The sequence below is a fragment of the Zea mays genome, chromosome 3, assembly GCF_902167145.1.
Source record: "Zea mays cultivar B73 chromosome 3, Zm-B73-REFERENCE-NAM-5.0, whole genome shotgun sequence".
Lineage (NCBI taxonomy): Eukaryota > Viridiplantae > Streptophyta > Magnoliopsida > Poales > Poaceae > Zea > Zea mays.
The window spans coordinates 143,462,545-143,483,818 of NC_050098.1; the positions used below are offsets into that span (position 1 = coordinate 143,462,545).

The following is a 21,274-nucleotide window of genomic DNA, read 5'->3' on the forward strand; positions in this document are numbered from 1 at the left end:
GAAGTATAAGGCTTACCCAAGAGGATGGTTAAAGTTGAGTATTGCTTTTAAAGTTGGTCAAAATTTTATTAGCAGTTACTAAGTATAAGTAGATACCAAACCAGAGTAATAATAGATCAAAAATAATAGTAAACCACAAGGCGATGCAAATGACAAATTGAATTAAATTTCATAAATTAATCATGCAAGAGTCTTGAGCTGCTCATGACCACGAGCTCGGCTAGTATACCAGTTTTACACTCTGCATAGGCGGTACCCTTTACCCACAAGTCATGTTACACATCTGCCACGGGGTTGTACGGGCCCATACACCTCTACCAAGGAAGCGAGGCAGGGTAACACTACGAGGCCTTTACAAAGTTCCACTAGCTTCCGAAAACCCGCTACAGTTCTAGGAAGAGCAATGCAGTAATCCCCCGTCTGACCGCCATCACAGCAAAATCAACCCGGAAACCTCCCTACACCCCTACTCCCCTACTGCCCTTGCCCTTTCGGGTAAGGTAGTCTTGAACTAGCTTTCCTAGTTAGTCAGCCAAGGGCGTCCCATTCCACCCTTGTGGCGGCACGTGTTTCTCAAGTTAAGCTTGATATTCCAATTAGTATAATGATCTTGTCACGAACAATAAGTAAAACAACAATATAATTGGAACATGATCATAATGTAATATTAATCCTAAAACCATATAGAGCAATAGCAAAGACTACCCAAAAGTTCAAGGATAAACAAGGTGTAATGATGGCCAAACTAGGTGATCTATTGGGTCCCATCAAAATTAAGTCTATGCATGGTAAAATAATTATAAAGAACATAAATGGGTAAATAAAAGTGATCAACGGCACAACTTACCTGGGACTTGAGATTCTAGGTACCAGGATGATCTTCAGATTTTCGTGACCTCACTGTTATTCGTAGCAATACAAACAAACAGTGTAGAGGCAAAATTAACAACACACAAAACATAAGCACAAACTACATAATAATATTCTACATGTCGTAACGAGATCGTGGGCTCGAGAATTATTAATTTCGAAGTTACGATTATACAGATATGATTTTCTAAAGTATTAGGTGATTAAATAGTGAAAATATATATTCTACGTTGATTAATACTCAGCAGGTGCGAAAATATCACAAAGAAATAGCCCATTCAATATTAGTCTAAGCTATAACTTGATTATAGATATTTTAGTCAAGTTATAGATGGTTCGAATTAACCTGTTACATTAATCTTTAGATTAGAGGAGTTACTTTAATGAACATGGATTAAACAAATTATTTATTTATTTATTTTAACAACATGTTGCATGATAAAATAATGTTACAAAAGTGTAGGTTATAATATTACGAAGTTAATGCAACTGGAATGGGTTGATTTGGAGTTGAAACAAAGAAATTGTGGATTTATAAAGTTTTCTAGAATTGTTTCTACATTATAAATCACTTTCCATATATTTTATAATCCATTTCCCTGTTTTGTCGCAACTAAGGGTGGCGGCCACTAATAGTTAAGAGTTCAGGGGCTAACGTGTAAGAAAATCGGACCAGTTTTAGATATTCCTCAATGGTAATGGGACGGCGTGTTAATTCACCAAAACCGAGAGGACTCTTATGCAAAGAGTGGTGTCCGAAGGGGTATCGTGGGTTATCATCCGTCCGATTAGAAACGCGCGCACCAGATACGATCTAGATTGGTTTGGCCGGATCAATACGTGTGAACCAATCCGAGCCGTCAAACCCGAGATCAACGGCACCAGCTACGCCCCCATTTATAATTCTGTCGCATGCATCACAGTCGATGGATCGAAGACCAACGACTCAAAACAGGTCACGAATTGGTATGCTCTGGTTCACCAGATTTTAATCTGACGGCCCCAATCGGATCCGGCCGAACCGGTATGCGGTTCTAATCGTGGCCGTTGATGCCACGATCAATGGCACACAACTCGTCCCCATCCTCCCGATGCACAAGGCACAAGCGCGGTGGCGCAGCCGCCGGCGCAGGCCAACCTGGCACTCCCAGCGCACAATCGGCACGCGAACTGAGTTAAAATGAAGAAGGGACACGAGCGAACACGAGGGTAGGGGACTTACCCACGATGGGAGCATCAACCAAGTTGGCTACGGAGAATGGCAGCTTACGGTGATGTCGGGATCACGACGAGAAATCCAGAGCACCACAGGCGTCGAATCCACACGGCGAGGCCATGAACGCAAACTAAGGGACCCCACGATTCTACTTGACCAGTTCTTTTGGCCTGAATAGCTTCACAGGCAGGGTTCAATGGCGGCGACCCGCGTGCCCTCTCCCCCTGCGGCGCCATCCCGGTGATGGTGTTCCGGCCATGGTGTCAATTCCAGGGATAGTAGTGGGTGCACTCTAGATTGGTGGGCGAGGTGATTGCGCTAACGCGCCCAGCCTTATATGGTTCAAAGATGGGATAGATAGGAACGGTGGAAGAGTTTTGTTGCGAAGATCGCGCCGAGCTGCTATGGCGGGGAGGAGATCCCGAACGGACGTGGTTGCCAGAGTCCGACTTTATCGCAAAGTGGTTGCTATTCCCGAGTCGCAGGGTCCACGCAGCAGCGGAGGCGACCCGCGTGGCGAAGGATGTTGGTTGAGGAAGACCCTGCGCGGGCACTGGCATGGAGCTGGGTTCGGACAAGACAAAGGAGATGGGTCTGACAATGGTGGCTTGCATACCAGTGACCCATGCGCGCGGATAGAAGTGGTGGGGTGAGAGGCTAGAGTACTGGGCCCACCAATCGGCGCAAAGGGGAGACCGGAACGTGGGGCCCACAGGTCGGTGAGGCAGGGCGAGTGAGGAATGGGCCGCGTCAGTGCTACTGGGCTGAAATTCTGCCCGCCACGGCCCAAGTGCAGGTTACTCTTTTCTTTTTTTTTATTTTCCTATTTTGTTATTACTTTTTCAAATTTATATTCTTTCTTAATTCTGATTCAAATAAAGTTCAAAACTCAAACATAATGCTCACTCAAAAATCAATCATGATGCATTAGATATATATTTATTTTAATTAATTTATTTGTTTGGTAGATGTTTGAAATATGAAACACACTCATATTGTTCTTTTCTTGTTAGGAAAAAGCATTTTGAATGTGGGATAAGAATTAAAAATCTCTACTACTTATTAAGACGGTAAGGGTAGCCTGCCGTTCTGCCTTCGTTCAATCTAGATCGTCCATCACTGTTGTTCAATCTGGATCGTCCATCGTCAACACTAACCTGCTAGCCGCGCCCTCCTCATCCCGCCCCATTCGCGCGCAAAAAATCAACACAAGCTGACAATACCAAGAGCTGATTACACGAGCTGACTGCTTTCTCTGTAGCAGCAAGGTTTATAAGTTGCTATCACAACCTTTGGCTGGTCGATATAGTACATTATTTTTGCGCCGCGGTAGCCTGCGTGGGCTGCGTTATTTAGTTAAAGTACGAGGCCCATCTAAATTCCATAAGAACCATTTAGAAAAAAAAACCCTAGAGACTTCATCATGCAGTTCTACGTGCGCGACCTCTTCGCCCGGCTCAGGGTCGGCGACGCCGAGGTGCGGAGGGAGGCCGCGGCCGCGCTCAGCGAGGTGCTGCGCGACGACGATAAGTGCGTCCGCGTCGTGGCGTCCGACGTCGTGGACGACGTCGGCGTGCTCGTCGCGCTGCTCGAGTGCCCCGACGCCCGCGTCCGGGAAGACGTCCTGGAGGCAGTCTCGGTGATCGCCGGGTCCGAAGCGCACAGGGGAGACCTGGTCGTTGGCGGCGTCATCGCGCCCGTGGTCCGCGTCCTCGTCGCCGGCGCCAGCGCCAGCAGCGAGGCGGCCAAGGAGAGGGCGGCGCGGGTGCTCTGCAAACTCACGGAGAACTCGGACAACGCGTGGGCCGTCGCCGCTCACAGCGACGTCACGACGCTGCTCGACCTGTGCACGGACCACGGAGCGAGCGGCAGTGAGCTCGTGTGCGCGGCGTGCCGGGTGCTGCGGAGCCTCGCGGGCGTCGACGAGATCAGGAAGTACATGGTGGCCGACGCTGGGGCCGTCCCGGTGCTCGTGTCTCTCTCGTAGAGGGCCACGGACGACGCGGCGCGAATCCAGGCGGTGGAGCTCCTCGTCGCCATCGGCTCTGGGGACAGCTCAGCTAGGGAGGTCGTGGTCCAGGAAGGCGCCGTCGAGTCCCTCGTTGTAATACTCAAAATTGTATACAAAGAATAGTTGAGAGACCTCCTCAATTTTATGTGCCCCATTTGCATCATAAAAAGAGCACACATATAATTAATAGTGCTTAATTAAAAACAAATGATACAGAAATAAAATAAAGTGCATCTTATTGGAGTTTTTGTTTGTGCACTTAATAAAATAATAACATGGATAAAAGTATATAAAAATGAAAATAAGTTGAGGTTGGGCTAAAACATAAATTGAGTTTGGAATAAAAAATGGTAACAATAATACTAATAAGAATAATAACGAATAATAATATTTTGGCAAATAGTGGAAGGTATTATTCATGTTCGAAACCTTGAGTTTAAAACAAGAGTTTAAAAGGAATTTGAACATTAGAAATTTGAATTTGAAAAGAAAAAGAATAAAGAATAAAATCCCAGCTTGGGCCGAAACCTCAATTTCAGCCCACTCTCCACTCCTGCCAGCCTTTTAGCCCTTCCTCCGCGCCTACACTATGCCTGATTGCTGACAGCATGCCCCCACCAGCCAGTCTCCAAACCGGTGTGATCCTCTTTAGTTTGCCACCGACAGGTGGGGCCCTTCGTCAGTAACCTTTTCCACACCAGCCGCGCTCGTGGGCCAAATCTCTTCTGAGTCCATCTGTTGTATCGCAATCCGCGCGGCCCACTTTCCCTCAACTGTTCGATCCGCGCCATCCCTCTTCACTCACCACCGTGTGGGGCCACTCCTGCGGGGGCTTCTTCCTCGCGGACTCGTCACACTGAACCAGCTGCCATGTGGGCCCACCGGTCAGACTCTTCTTCCACCCGAGCTCCGCAACAGAAGCCGCCGATCCCGCGTGGCCACCGTGGTTTCCGGGCGGGTTGTTTCACCCGAACCTGGGTATAAGAACCCAGCCGCCGTGACCTTCTCTCCGTATTCAACCGTAGATCAGCAGGGCGATTTGTCGCACTCGCCGGAATCACGTGCGCAACCGTGGATCGGTGGACAAGGATTGGATTTGCCGTTGGCAATCCACGCCTGTGCCTTCGTAGGATTCTCGGGGCCAGGAATTGGGAGCTTCGCTGTATTCCCCTGATGATGCTAGTGGCCACGGTTCGTTGCTCGCAGGGGAGACACTGCGGGTCTGCCGTGCGCTCGCAGGGCATCCTTGCCGTCGAGCGCGCTCACCATCGACCGGGCTCCGGGAGGAATGGTGATGTGGTCTGCTTCGTCCGCCGCCGTGGGGACCATGTCCTCGTTGCTATTCAGAGCGTGTGCTCATCCCTGGGTGCTTGGCCGTGGTCTCTGTGATTCGCGTGTAGCCGCGCCAGCCCGGGAGGTCACGTTGGAACATCTCGGATGCGAGATCCCATCCTCAGGCTGGGTCCCTCATGATTAATCGGGCGCCGTAACTCCGGTAAGAATACATCTCTTGTGCTCGCCATCTTCCGTAGGCGTGTACTGTGTGGGGATTCATGGGTAGCACATGGCGTGCCGAATTTGGCCGAATGCCGGTGCGCGGGGGCGCCTGTGCCATGGCCTGGGCGACCTGAGGAGGAAGACGAGATGGGAGTCGTTGATCGCTCGCTGGACGGTGAAGATTTGATCTCCTGTTGTCACATTGAAGCCGAGATCTAAGCCATCCATCTAGAGTTCAACGGATATGATTAGACCGTAGGAGAGCTGTTCGGTTAAATGGATCCGGGCCATCGGATCTCGATCCAACGGTTGGCGCGCGTGCCGGTACAGAGTTAGAAAGATTTAATCTGGGTCGTTGAATCAGATCAAGCGGCTGAGATCCTGTGATACCCCTTCGGCCTTGGTCGTCTTTCAAAGGAGTCCCTAGAGTTTATTAGAATCAACCCGCGGTCCACGGCGTGGGTAAACTGTGTCTTGGAACAATTTACACCAAGACCCCTGCACTTTCTAATAATAATGCGCCCAGTCCAGAGAACACATAAATTAGATAAATAATTATGGAAATGGATTTTTAATGTAAAAATAATCATTTGAATTTGTTTAATCCCTAGAAAATTCATATCAAGTCAAAATTGATCCATTCCAGTGACATTAATTTTGTATTAATATTGTCTACTAACTAGTAACATTGTTTAGCCATAAAACTTGAATTAAAATTGTTCATTCGAATTAATCTGTTCTAGGTACTCAAATAACTTCAGAAATTCATAACTTAATAACCGTAGCTCCAAATTTAGGGGTTCTTGTTTCTACGATCTCGTTATGGCGCGTAGATTATTGTCACACAGTTTATTCTTATGTTTGGTGTAATGTTAATTTTTGTCTATACCATGTTTGTCTGTATTGCTACGTTTAGCAGTGAGGACACGTGTCATCTGAAGATCATCCTGGTACCTGGAATCTCAAGTCCCAGGCAAGTTGTGCCCTTGATCACTTCTTTTTACCCAACCATGTTCTGATTAATCATAATGATCTGCATAGGTTAATTTTGATGGGACCCAATAGGTTACCCTAGTTTGATTATCTTTATACCTTGTTACCACTGAACTTTTTGGGTAGTACTTGCTAGTGCTTTATGTGGTTTTGGGTATGAAGATACATTACTCATGATTATACTTTTGTTATCCGTTGTTATTTATCGTTCATGATAAGATCATTATGTTAATTGGAACATGGAGCGACCACCCGGGAAAACAGTGCTACCACAAGGGTATAATGGGACGCCCTTGGCTGATTAATTAGGAAAGCTAGTGGAGGACTACCTTACCCGAAAGGGGCAAGGGCAGTAGGGGAGTGGTCAATGTAGGGAGGCCCTCGGGAGGATTTTGCTGTGATGGCGGTCCTGCAAGGGATTCTTGCATTGGAGCTTCCTATAAACTGTAGCGGGTTTTCTGAAGCTAGTGGAACTTTGTAAAGGCCTCGTAGTGTTACCCTGCCTCGCCTCCTCGGTAGAGGTGTATGGGAAGTCGCGATCCCTTGGCAGATGGGTAACATGACTTGTGGGTAAAGATGCGCAACCTCTGCAGAGTGTAAAACTGGTATACTAGCCGTGCTCACGGTCATGAGCAGCTCGGACCCTCACATGATTAAATTATGGAACCTAAACTCAATTTGTCATATGCATTGCATCGCAGGTGAGGTTGTTACTTTTGTTCTACTACTTAATTGGGTTGGTATTTACTTATACTTAGTAATTGCTAATAAAATTTTGACCAACATTAAAAGCAATGCTCAGCTTCAACCATCCTCTTTGGTAAGCCTTACACTTCACATGAACTCCCACCTTTGGCGAGTTCATTCACATTATTCCCCACAACTTGTTGAGCGATGAACGTATGTGAGCTCACTCTTGCTGTCTCACACCCCCCCACAGGTCAAGAACAGGTACCACAGGAGGAGGCGCATGGAGGATGCTGTGACGAGTTCGTGAGAGGTCTAGGTCGTCGTCTCCTAGTCAACTTTGGGTTGCTGGACCGTTGTCTCCTTATAATGTAATTATTTATTTTGTATAGAACTCCTGTTATATATAAAGATGTGACATTCGATCCTGTGCCATGATTCATCATATGTGTGAGACTTGGTCCCAGCACACCTGGTGATTATGTTCGCGCCCGGGCTTTGGACCCCTAAAACCCGGGTGTGACAGAAGTGGTATCAGAGGAATGTTGACTGTAGGACGAAACCTAGATAGAACTGGACAACCATTGTCTACTTACCTCTGCTACTCTGATTTCTTTCTAAACTTCTCTTAATCTTTTCTCATCTATTTCCGCTTCACTCTGATTACTCTTACCTTTTCACTTCTAAAGACAAATGTGGATTTCACACATTGAAATCCTATGACTAAAGTGACCTTTAGGAATAGGAGACCTATAGGAACAAAAAAAAACTATTCTTTTATATAGGTATCTATGTGCTGCAATGTTTGTTATTATGATACTTGTTTGATTTGGATCTTTGATTGTGTGTGATGGGTTGTGGAGTAATGTCCACAATTACATCTGCATATACATATATGCATAAATATAAATAAATAAAATTCACAAGATAACTAAATAATCTAGATTATCCTTCATTAAAGATCTATCTAATCTCAATAGATCCATCATATCTTAAAGGATACCCTCTTACCTTAATAGATTCATCTCATCTTGAAAAGATGTTATTTTATCCTAATAGATCTAACTGACCTCATATCTTAAACGATCTAATCTAGATCCCATGTAATCTAATATGATCCAATCTAAAGTAAGTTATCTAACATGTTAGTTAATCTTGGTGAAATAGATTAGACTCTACTTCTATAATCATGTTCTAACCTAAAATTGGTGCCTTGTACTAACTTGGTCGTATACAACCAACCTGACCTACATGTTGGGTTGCATAACCTACCTAACCCGACCTAGAAGCAAAACAACAAGACAGATTCGGTTTAAACTTATTTAACTCATAACCACCGACTAACCTATTTTGTTTACCTACGAAACTGCCTTAACCACATATCTCTAATTCAGATAACAACATCAAGAACGAAGACCGAAGAGGATCAACGTCATCAAGAAAGGATAAGCATCAACTCAAGTCTTCAAAGATCAAGTTGGACCGCCAAAGGAATCAAGATTCGCTATGCATGATGGAGTCCTTGCTTACCCTACTATGTCCTACCCAAGCCTATCCATGCTTTAAAGACATTTTTTTCTTACACATTTTGTGACTATACATATATATACCCATGCTTTCATAACCACTTTCTAAATAACATGAAACTTATTATTAATTAGAAGTTAAAGGTTAAACTATAAATAAAGCTTTTTACATCCCTGTCCTTACAAATCTCGGGGACGAGATTTCTGTTAAGGGGGGTAGGATTTGTAATACTCAAAATTGTATACAAAGAATAGTTGAGAGACCTCCTCAATTTTATGTGCCCCATTTGCATCATAAAAAGAGCACACATATAATTAATAGTGCTTAATTAAAAACAAATGATACAGAAATAAAATAAAGTGCATCTTATTGGAGTTTTTGTTTGTGCACTTAATAAAATAATAACATGGATAAAAGTATATAAAAAATGAAAATAAGTTGAGGTTGGGCTAAAACATAAATTGAGTTTGGAATAAAAAATGGTAACAATAATACTAATAAGAATAATAACGAATAATAATATTTTGGCAAATAGTGGAAGGTATTATTCATGTTCGAAACCTTGAGTTTAAAACAAGAGTTTAAAAGGAATTTGAACATTAGAAATTTGAATTTGAAAAGAAAAAGAATAAAGAATAAAATCCCAGCTTGGGCCGAAACCTCAATTTCAGCCCACTCTCCACTCCTGCCAGCCTTTTAGCCCTTCCTCCGCGCCTACACTATGCCTGATTGCTGACAGCATGCCCCCACCAGCCAGTCTCCAAACCGGTGTGATCCTCTTTAGTTTGCCACCGACAGGTGGGGCCCTTCGTCAGTAACCTTTTCCACACCAGCCGCGCTCGTGGGCCAAATCTCTTCTGAGTCCATCTGTTGTATCGCAATCCGCGCGGCCCACTTTCCCTCAACTGTTCGATCCGCGCCATCCCTCTTCACTCACCACCGTGTGGGGCCACTCCTGCGGGGGCTTCTTCCTCGCGGACTCGTCACACTGAACCAGCTGCCATGTGGGCCCACCGGTCAGACTCTTCTTCCACCCGAGCTCCGCAACAAAAGCCGCCGATCCCGTGTGGCCACCGTGGTTTCCGGGCGGGTTGTTTCACCCGAACCTGGGTATAAGAACCCAGCCGCCGTGACCTTCTCTCCGTATTCAACTGTAGATCAGCAGGGCGATTTGTCGCACTCGCCGGAATCACGTGCGCAACCGTGGATCGATGGACAAGGATTGGATTTGCCGTTGGCAATCCACGCCTGTGCCTTCGTAGGATTCTCGGGGCCAGGAATTGGGAGCTTCGCTGTATTCCCCTGATGATGCTAGTGGCCACGGTTCGTTGCTCGCAGGGGAGACACTGCGGGTCTGCCGTGCGCTCGCAGGGCATCCTTGCCGTCGAGCGCGCTCACCATCGACCGGGCTCCGGGAGGAATGGTGATGTGGTCTGCTTCGTCCGCCGCCGTGGGGACCATGTACTCGTTGCTATTCAGAGCGTGTGCTCATCCCTGGGTGCTTGGCCGTGGTCTCTGTGATTCACGTGTAGCCGCGCCAGCCCGGGAGGTCACGTTGGAACATCTCGGATGCGAGATCCCATCCTCAGGCTGGGTCCCTCATGATTAATCGGGCGCCGTAACTCCGGTAAGAATACATCTCTTGTGCTCGCCATCTTCCGTAGGCGTGTACTGTGTGGGGATTCATGGGTAGCACATGGCGTGCCGAATTTGGCCGAATGCCGGTGCGCGGGGGCGCCTGTGGCATGGCCTGGGCGACCTGAGGAGGAAGACGAGATGGGAGTCATTGATCGCTCGCTGGACGGTGAAGATTTGATCTCCTGTTGTCACATTGAAGCCGAGATCTAAGCCATCCATCTAGAGTTCAACGGATATGATTAGACCGTAGGAGAGCTGTTCGGTTAAATGGATCCGGGCCATCGGATCTCGATCCAACGGTTGGCGCGCGTGCCGGTACAGAGTTAGAAAGATTTAATCTGGGTCGTTGAATCAGATCAAGCGGCTGAGATCCTGTGATACCCCTTCGGCCTTGGTCGTCTTTCAAAGGAGTCCCTAGAGTTTATTAAAATCAACCCGCGGTCCACGGCGTGGGTAAACTGTGTCTTGGAACAATTTACACCAAGACCCCTGCACTTTCTAATAATAATGCGCCCAGTCCAGAGAACACATAAATTAGATAAATAATTATGGAAATGGATTTTTAATGTAAAAATAATCATTTGAATTTGTTTAATCCCTAGAAAATTCATATCAAGTCAAAATTGATCCATTCCAGTGACATTAATTTTGTATTAATATTGTCTACTAACTAGTAACATTGTTTAGCCATAAAACTTGAATTAAAATTGTTCATTCGAATTAATCTGTTCTAGGTACTCAAATAACTTCAGAAATTCATAACTTAATAACCGTAGCTCCAAATTTAGGGGTTCTTGTTTCTACGATCTCGTTATGGCGCGTAGATTATTGTCACACAGTTTATTCTTATGTTTGGTGTAATGTTAATTTTTGTCTATACCATGTTTGTCTGTATTGCTACGTTTAGCAGTGAGGACACGTGTCATCTGAAGATCATCCTGGTACCTGGAATCTCAAGTCCCAGGCAAGTTGTGCCCTTGATCACTTCTTTTTACCCAACCATGTTCTGATTAATCATAATGATCTGCATAGGTTAATTTTGATGGGACCCAATAGGTTACCCTAGTTTGATTATCTTTATACCTTGTTACCACTGAACTTTTTGGGTAGTACTTGCTAGTGCTTTATGTGGTTTTGGGTATGAAGATACATTACTCATGATTATACTTTTGTTATCCGTTGTTATTTATCGTTCATGATAAGATCATTATGTTAATTGGAACATGGAGCGACCACCCGGGAAAACAGTGCTACCACAAGGGTATAATGGGACGCCCTTGGCTGATTAATTAGGAAAGCTAGTGGAGGACTACCTTACCCGAAAGGGGCAAGGGCAGTAGGGGAGTGGTCAATGTAGGGAGGCCCTCGGGAGGATTTTGCTGCGATGGCGGTCCTGCAAGGGATTCTTGCATTGGAGCTTCCTATAAACTGTAGCGGGTTTTCTGAAGCTAGTGGAACTTTGTAAAGGCCTCGTAGTGTTACCCTGCCTCGCCTCCTCGGTAGAGGTGTATGGGAAGTCGCGATCCCTTGGCAGATGGGTAACATGACTTGTGGGTAAAGATGCGCAACCTCTGCAGAGTGTAAAACTGGTATACTAGCCGTGCTCACGGTCATGAGCAGCTCGGACCCTCACATGATTAAATTATGGAACCTAAACTCAATTTGTCATATGCATTGCATCGCAGGTGAGGTTGTTACTTTTGTTCTACTACTTAATTGGGTTGGTATTTACTTATACTTAGTAATTGCTAATAAAATTTTGACCAACATTAAAAGCAATGCTCAGCTTCAACCATCCTCTTTGGTAAGCCTTACACTTCACATGAACTCCCACCTTTGGCGAGTTCATTCACATTATTCCCCACAACTTGTTGAGCGATGAACGTATGTGAGCTCACTCTTGCTGTCTCACACCCCCCCACAGGTCAAGAACAGGTACCACAGGAGGAGGCGCATGGAGGATGCTGTGACGAGTTCGTGAGAGGTCTAGGTCGTCGTCTCCTAGTCAACTTTGGGTTGCTGGACCGTTGTCTCCTTATAATGTAATTATTTATTTTGTATAGAACTCCTGTTATATATAAAGATGTGACATTCGATCCTGTGCCATGATTCATCATATGTGTGAGACTTGGTCCCAGCACACCTGGTGATTATGTTCGCGCCCGGGCTTTGGACCCCTAAAACCTGGGTGTGACACTCGTTCGCGCGCTCGACGCCTCCTCCTCCTCCTCGAAGGTGCGGGAGGTGGCCCTCCGTGCCATCGACGGGCTCTGCCTCTCGCCGCCCACCTCCACCGACCGTCTCATCGCCACCGGGTTCCTCGACAGCGTCCTCTCCCTCCTTCGCACCGGAGACACCACGTTGCAGCACTGCGCCCTGAAGGCGGGGCACCGCCTGTGCCTGGTGTTGGAGGAGATCAGGAAGGCGATGGGCGACGCCGGATTCATGCGGGAGCTTGTGAGCGTCCTCGGCGCGTCGTCCAAGTCCCCCGAGGCGCGGGAGATGGCGGCCGAGTCGCTCTGCGCCTTGGTGTCCGTACACCGCAACCGGAAGCGGTTCGTCCAGGAGGACCGCGGCGACGTGGCGCGGGTGCTGCAGCTGCTGGGCTCCGGCAATGAGGAGAAGCTCACGCCGGCAAAGCGGTTCGTACTGTCCACGGTGATGCGTCTCGCGGACAGCAGCTCCGGCTGGAGGAAGATCCTGTCCTCGGAGCACGTCAGGCACAAACAACACACACCTACCTATCAGTAGCCAATCATCGCGTGCTTTCTCGCTGTAATTCTCAGGTTTTTTTGTTATATGCTCGTGTGTTCTTTTGATAGGAATCTGGAGAAGCTTGCGGAGGCCGATGTCCCGGACGCCAAACGGATCGTGAAGAGGCTTGGCGGGAGCAGGCTAAGGAGCATTTTCCATGGCATTTGGAGCCTGTAATGTAATCCTTGGAGACAAGCATGCACTAGCTGCCACTTACATGCACATAGTTATGACTAACACATAACTATGTTCCTTGCATCTTTTGTTACTGTGAAGGAATCAAAGCATGAACCACCCAGTGATTTGTCTCCTACCCGCATGTGTAAATCAATTGTCTCTATCAATTAAAAAGCGCAAGTCTTGTTTCAACAACGGATCCATCCAAACATGCAGTGGCCACATCAGAAACCACACGCTTTAAAAATTATTTATCCAGTGCGCATGCGATGATTTCCTCTCCTGCTCGCCCGCCCAGAGCGCATTCATGTCTTACACAAATGGAGGGTCGCGTGGGTCATTACTCATGAGTGATGGAAACCATTCGGCTGGAAAAATGGCAAATGAATATGTGCTTCCCCGATCTCGCAGTGGGGTCTCCGTCGTGCTATGATCTTGAGCAGTCGTTTGGTTTTAAGCTATACCGAGTTCTACTATTTTTACGGTATTTTTTTGTCTCTATAAATTACAGTTGCAACACTCTAAACAGCTGGTTTTAATTCGAAGCGAACAACGCAGACTCCTAGGCAAAATAGAAGATTCGAATCTTACCGCATCTTACCGGTACATGCTGACTCCGTAGCAACGCACGGACATATACCTAGTTACTTCAAAAATAAGTATTCATTATCTATTTATTTTGAAGGAATGTATTGTATACTTTCATTTAAGGGTTTCTTGATTGTTTTAAGAGTATGTATAATTTATGAGGAAAACAAATCAATGGAGTATCTTCTATTATTTATTTTTCCGAGTTTCAATTTTATGTGCTAAATTTAAAAAGTCTAGTCTAGATTTGAGTCATCCAGATTTAATACTCATTTAAATAAATGCTTATAGTGTATTATTTAATGAAATGGATAATCATTTAGTTGGACAGAAAACCTTTCTATTACTTCTTTTCTAAATTAATTCTTGGTTTCGAAATTCAGTCCTCAAAATTCAAAGCTCAAGTATAATTTGAGATATATGAATTTACTATTTTATTTATTTATTTCTTTATTTTATTATTTTTCTCTTATACAAATTTTGGGCTTTACAAAAAATAGTGCAAAGCAAGCACTTGAACCCACCTCCTTCTCCAAACATTTGGAGGTAACCAGTAGACCACACATCTCTACTACTCTATAAGTACCTAATGTAAACCACATCATGCACCATGGTTCTGCCTTCTATAGATCTATACCATTTGTTCACCTTTGTTGAATCTACATCGTCTGTCCGTGACTCCGTGTCCGCCAACGCACGCGTGCGTCGCCCCTCGTCCTTCCGTGTCGCGCGAGCAACCCTCCCTCTCGGTCTTCCATCCGCTGCCCCGCCTCCCAAAAATCTCGTCGTGAGATGCGCCCGCGCCTGCCCCATTTATGTACCCTTGCCCTCATGCAAGCCCCGCCCCCACGGCATAGGTCCGCGACCGCCACCCCTTCTTCCCCTCCACACCCCGTCTTCGGATCTACGACCCTCCGTTCTTCTCGATGTTGGCCTCCACAACTACCCCAACCCCTATGGTGGCCATCCCCATGGCACCGCCTCTGTCCTACCCAGCCTCCTCCACGATCTTCGCCTCTATCGTCGCATCCGTCGAGGAGGACGACACCTCAACCTTCCCTTTTGTATGACGTAGTGACAACGACGCGATCTGGACCAGGCGTCCTCGTCGTGAAAGCCTAGTTGTGACCCTCATTTGGCCACGACGGCAGAAGACTTCCTTCTCCGGCCACAGTGGCAACCCCATCTACTACGTCTGTTGGATCTCACTGCGCTGGGGCTTCTCCAAATGCGGTGGCTCAGCGGCAGCGACACCGTCTTGCTCCCATCGGCAGCAACGGTGATGGCACCGACTGTGTTCCGGTTTAACCCGCGTGTTGGGACTATGCTTCGTCGCCGAAGGTCTTGTAGGAAGAAGCGGCTTTCGGCTGAAGCTGTTTGTATGGGATGGCCGAAGGTTCCTCTTCATGAAGCTTCGGTATTACAAACCGACTTAAAGATAGATTGACCTTTTAGTCCATAAGGGTCTGAGTCAATGCTGTAAACTTTTATGAGGGGCATAATTGTAATTCTTCACAGACTGTGTCCTGTGTCTATAAATAGTGAACAGTATCCCTTTACTGTTCACGCATTCTGATAATTGCAATCGCATCTTTCGGGAACCAATCTTTGCCAAGGCAGAGGTATAACTGTATTCAATGATTCAATATATTAAGTAAATATAATATAATTCGTTTATGATTCATTTACCTTTTTTATACCCTTTATTTTATGTTATCTTATACAATTTATTAAAATTTAATTACGAAGATTTAACCTTCGTAATTATATTCTCATCAACCTTCGTCCAAGGTTCATTATCCTCAAGGGAATAATGTTTCATGGACGAAGGACGTTAACATTTAACATTTTGTGTTGCCTTGTTCTTAATTTATAGCATTTGAGAACAAGTCCCCAACATTGGCGCCCACCTCCGGTGAACTCACTTCCACTTTTTTGAGCTGATGGCTTCGTTCAACGATCAAGCTGGAGCTGCTTCGGACCCGAAGCTGGTGCTCCCGATTACAGGTGGTTCGTGCTCAGAACCAGCCAATAAAAAGCAGAAGAAAGAGGCGCAGAGAAGGGTACAACATGTTGGAGTGCAAGTACCCTTTATCAAGTCAAGGTGGTCCCACATCCCAATCACCTTCTCCCAGGACGACCTTCAGCTCAAGGATTTTCCTCATAACGATGCTATGGTTATTTCTTGCGTTATCAAAGGGTTTCTGGTCCACAATGTCTTAGTTGATACAGGCAGTGCAACTGATATCATATTTGCTAAGGCCTTCAGACAAATGCAAGAGCCAGAAGATAAGATTCATGATGCTACACATCCTCTCTGTGGATTCGGAGGAAGACAGATTGTAGCACCGGGCAAGATCACCATGTCAGTGACCTTCGAGTTCATCAACAACACTAGAACTGAGCAAGTTGTGTTTGACATTGTTGACATGGAATATCCTTACAATGCAATTATTGGTCGTGATACCCTCAATGCTTTCGAAGCAATTCTTCATCCTGCTTATCTTTGCATGAAGATACCTTCGGATCAAGGACCCATCGCTATTCATGGAAGTCAGGAAGCTGCCAGAAGGGCCGAAGGAAACTGGACTGACTCAAAAGCAATCCATAACATAGATGGAGCTGAAGCTTGTGAACAGTACAAATTCAGAAGGGAGAAAGCAGCTTCAGCAGATCAGCCGAAGCCCATGCTCTTATGTGAGGACATAGCAGAGCAGAAGGTGCTGTTGGGCTCTCAATTATCCGAAGAACAGGAGAAAACCTTGATAAGGTTTTTGTTCAACAACAAAGATGTTTTTGCATGGTCAGCCAATGATCTCTGCGGAGTTAATAGGGATGTTATTGAACACTCGCTCAATGTTGACCCATCCTTCAGACCCAAAAAACAGAGGCTTCGGAAAATGTCTGATGATAAGGCCGAAGGTGCTCGTAATGAAGTCAAAAGACTCCTCAGTGCAGGAGTTATCAGAGAAGTAAAGTACCCAGAATGGCTAGCTAACACTGTTATGGTAAAAAAGGCCAATGGCAAGTGGTGAATGTGTATCGATTTTACAGATCTCAACAAGGCTTGTCCGAAGGACGAATTCCCATTGCCAAGGATAGACTCTTTAGTTGATGCAGCAGCTTCTTCAGAGCTCATGAGTCTGCTAGACTGTTACTCAGGCTATCACCAAATCTGGATGAAGAAGGAAGATGAGTCGAAGACTAGCTTCATAACCCCAAGTGACACATATTGCTATCTTCGGATGCCTGAGGGGCTCAAAAACGCTAGAGGAAGTTTCAGCAGAATGACTGCGAAGGTTCTCCAGTCTCAGATAGGCAGAAATGTGCTAACTTATGTTGATGACATCATTGTAAAAAGCACGAAACAGGAAAATCGTATTGCTGATTTGCAGGAGACTTTCGCCATTTTCAGACAAGCTGGCTTAAAGTTGAATCCAGAAAAATGTGTCTTCGGAGTAAAGAAGGGGAAATTTCTTGGATGCTTGGTTTCAACAAAGGGAATTGAAGCTAATCCAAGTAAAATTGAAGCTATACTTCGAATGGAGCCACCAACTACAAAAAAGGGGCCCCAAAGATTAACAGGGAGGTTGGCATCTCTTAATAGATTTATATCCAGATCAGCAGAAAGAAATTTACCATTCTTCGAAGTGCTGAAATCAGCCGAAGTCTTTCAATGAGGACCAAGTCAACAAAAAGCCTTCGAGGAACTGAAGCAATATCTGATAGATTTAACAACATTAACTCCACCAACGCCAGGGGCTCCTTTGTTATTATATGTGGCAGCTTCGCACTCAGCGGTAAGTGCAGCACTTGTCCAGGAGAAGCTTGATGGCCAAGTCAAGAAGCAGGTCCCAGTGTATTTTGTATCTGAAGTTCTTAGTATATCAAAGAAAAACTATACAGAATTAGAGAAGGTGTTATATGCTGTTTTGATGGCATCCAGGAAGCTTCGGCATTACTTTCAAGCATACATTATTGGTGTTCCTTCTTCGCAGCCGTTGAAGGATATTATGAGAAATAGAGAAGCTACTGGGCGGATTGGAAAATGGGCTGCAGAGCTCAATGAATTCTGCATTGATTATGTGCATAGATCTTCGATCCAGTCCCAGGCGTTAGCAGACTTCATTGCTGACTGGACGCCAGGGGCTCAGGATGAAGAAACAAATAAAGATGCCGAAGTATGGACAGTGTTTTGCGATGGGTCTTGGGGAACCTTCGGGGCAGGAGCAGCTGCTGTGTTGGTCTCGCCATCCAAAGTTAAAACTTGTTATGCGGCAAGACTCGATTTCAGTTGTACAAACAATATTACTGAGTACGAAGCCCTGCTTTTGGGTCTTCGGAAGCTAAAAGCAATGGGAATCAGAAGGGCCATTCTTAAAACTGATTCCCAGGTTGTTTCGGGTCATATCGACAAGAGTTGCAAGGCTAAAGATCCAAAGCTTGAAAGATATCTAGACATGGTTCGAAGAGTCAAAGCTTCCTTCGAAGGATTTTCTGTCAAAAATATCCCTCGAGGACAAAATGAGCATGCTGATTTGCTAGCTAAGTCAGCAGCACAGGGGCTGCCCTTACCTTCGGATGTGTTCTTCGAAACAGTAAAGGCACCTTCAGTGGAACTTCTTGAAAGAGCAGTCCTCAATATATCTCCTGTTTATAGCGAAGATTGGAGAACCGAGATCATCTCTTACCTTCAGGGTAAATTCCTTTCAGATGACGAAGCTTATAACAGGAGGATAGAGGCAAGAGCTCGTCCATATGTCATGATAGAAGGGGAGTTGTACAAGCATGGAGTTTGTGCTCCGCTACTCAAGTGTTTATCTAGAACCGAAGGTATAGAGTTGATGAAAGAAATACATGCAGGCCTGTGTGGATCTCACATTGGATCTAGGCCGTTACTTGGAAAAGTTTTCCGCCAAGGGTTTTATTGGCCGAAGGCAGCTTCGGATGCAGCGGAATTAGTTCAAAAGTGCGAAGGTTGTCAGAAATGTGCAAGAGATCAAAAACAACCTTCGTCCTTAACACAGCTCATACAACCCATCTGGCCATTGCAAAGGTGGGGCCTTGACTTGTTGGGTCCATTACCACCGGCCCAAGGGAACTTAAGATATGTTGTAGTGGCTGTGGAATATTTTTCCAAATGGATTGAGGCAAAGCCTTTAGCCACAATAACTTCGGCCACCATTCAAAAGTTTTTCTGGCAGAATATTGTTTGTCGTTTCGGGGTACCAAAGGCCATCACTGTGGATGATGGAACACAGTTCGACTCTAAAGCTTTCAGAGATTTCTGTGATCAAATTGGTACGAAGATCCATTTTGCATCAGTCAGGCATCCGGAGTCAAATGGGCTCGTTGAAAGAGCCAATGGCATCATAATGACAGGAATAATGAAGTTAATCTTCAATCAACCCAGGGGAAAGTGGCCAGATCAGTTAACCAAAGTGGTGTGGAGCCACAACACAACAACATCAAGGTCTACAGGCTTTACTCCATTCAAGTTATTATTCGGTGACGAAGCAATAACTCCGGAGGAAGCTAAAACTGGATCAATAAGAGTAGTAGCTTCGGCAGAATCAGGTTCTGAAGATGCTTATTCTGTGGAAAAAGATGCTTTAGAAGGGATCAGGCTTCAAGCTGTGGAGAATATCAATAAATATCAAGCCGAAACAATCAAATGGCGAGATAGAAAGGTTCGGCTAAAGAATATTGAGCCAGGACATTTGGTGCTTCGGAGAGTGGCCAACCCAGACACAGTGGGCAAGTTGCAGTTGAAATGGGAGGGACCTTTCTTAGTAGCATCTTCGTCAAGACCCGGTTCATACAGATTGAAGGATATGGACGGCAACGACATTCCTAGATCTTGGAATGCGGATGAGCTTCGGCGATATTATGTGTAACTTGATGTAATTTTTTATGTTTTTTCTTTTTCATGGCACCCTTTTCCTTTCTAAAGGGGGAGAAAGGTTTTTAATGGGGCCATCATATGTAATTTCCTTTTTTAGTTCTATAAGAGCAAAATCCCCCAAGGAATGTAAATGTAAAAGCTGAGAACGCACCATCGAGTGCCGAAAAGTAAAAAGCGAAGAAGCTCCAAAGTCGTTCCTAAGGGAATGCAGAGCTTACAGCGAAAAGTCAATGCTGATTCTGCCAAAAGTAAAAGGCGAAGAAGCTCCAAAGTCGTTCCTAAGGGAATGCAGAGCTTACAGCGAAAAGTCAACGCTGATTCCGCCGAAAGTAAAAGGCGAAGAAGCTCCAAAGTCGTTCCTAAGGGAATGCAGAGCTGATGTGTGATTGTTTCTAAGGAAATAATGGCTGAGAATATGGCTTCGGATATGTGTTTGGACATTCATTTGCACATCACATTACATCATAGCATTTGCATTCATAAACATTCATCCAGGCATATGTAGGATAATCATCATCATGACATAAGTGGTTGTTTCGGCATAAGAGAAGAGCTTCTTCGCATACAAAAAGGAGAGCTTCGGAAGAAAGAGAAATGTTGTTTTCTATGCTTCGCTGTGTACGAAAAGAAGGGAAGGTGTTTTTTTTCGCCTTCGGCTAAAAAAAAGATAAATTCGTCCACAACAAAGCACTTCACATACATTAATGGAAGGGTAAGAGTATAATACAAGGTATGAACAGAACTCATTAAAGACAAGTTTAGTTACATTTACAAAAGTTATCTCAAAAGTTTCCTGAGTCTGTCTACAGTCTACTCCTATTTAATCTTCGAGGGATTTTAGCTTCGGCGTCATTCTTTTTAATCATCGACTTTGGCTTCGTCATCCTACATGAATTAAGTTGTTGTAAATCAAAATCGAGCTTGAAGGAAGAGGTAAGCACAAGGTATGATTTCTTACTGGTTCAAGATGACTCCGAGCTTCGTCTCCAGCCTTTTCTCGCCCGCCTTTTGTCCATATCATTTTTACAAATCTATTGGAAATACTTCGGGCGAGATCAGGAATGTCATCTAGGATTGATGGTGATAAAGTGAAATTGGGCCTATTGACAATCTTTCCATGATCGCAGCCAGCTTTTAGGAAAGCTGCAGCAGTGCCCCGAGAAGCTACCCAGGCACAGAAGTCACCGTGCCCAGCTATAACTTCGTCGAGTTCGTCAATTTCACCCTCAATATGTTCGAAGGTCTTCGGTAAATCTTCAGCTGAGGGGGTGAATTTCTCACTGCTGGCTCCAACTGAGTGGAAAATTTTTCTTAGTCGTTGAATACATTTGTTGCTAAATTCCAAACATTTTTCTTGAAGGCCCGCCAATAGTTTTTTCAAATCTGAATTTTGTTGAGCTTCGGCTTCAAG

General features: G+C 45.3%; 1 protein-coding gene across 1 annotated transcript; it reads left to right on the top strand.

Moving 5' to 3' along the window:
- Positions 1–3,509: 3,509 nt before the first annotated feature.
- Positions 3,510–13,506, top strand: LOC103650657 (vacuolar protein 8-like). The gene is given in 3 exon segments (XM_023302128.1): positions 3,510–4,201; positions 12,650–13,159; positions 13,262–13,506. Coding segments are annotated over 3 exon segments (1,311 nt in total). The 3' UTR covers positions 13,371–13,506.
- Positions 13,507–21,274: the final 7,768 nt, after the last annotated feature.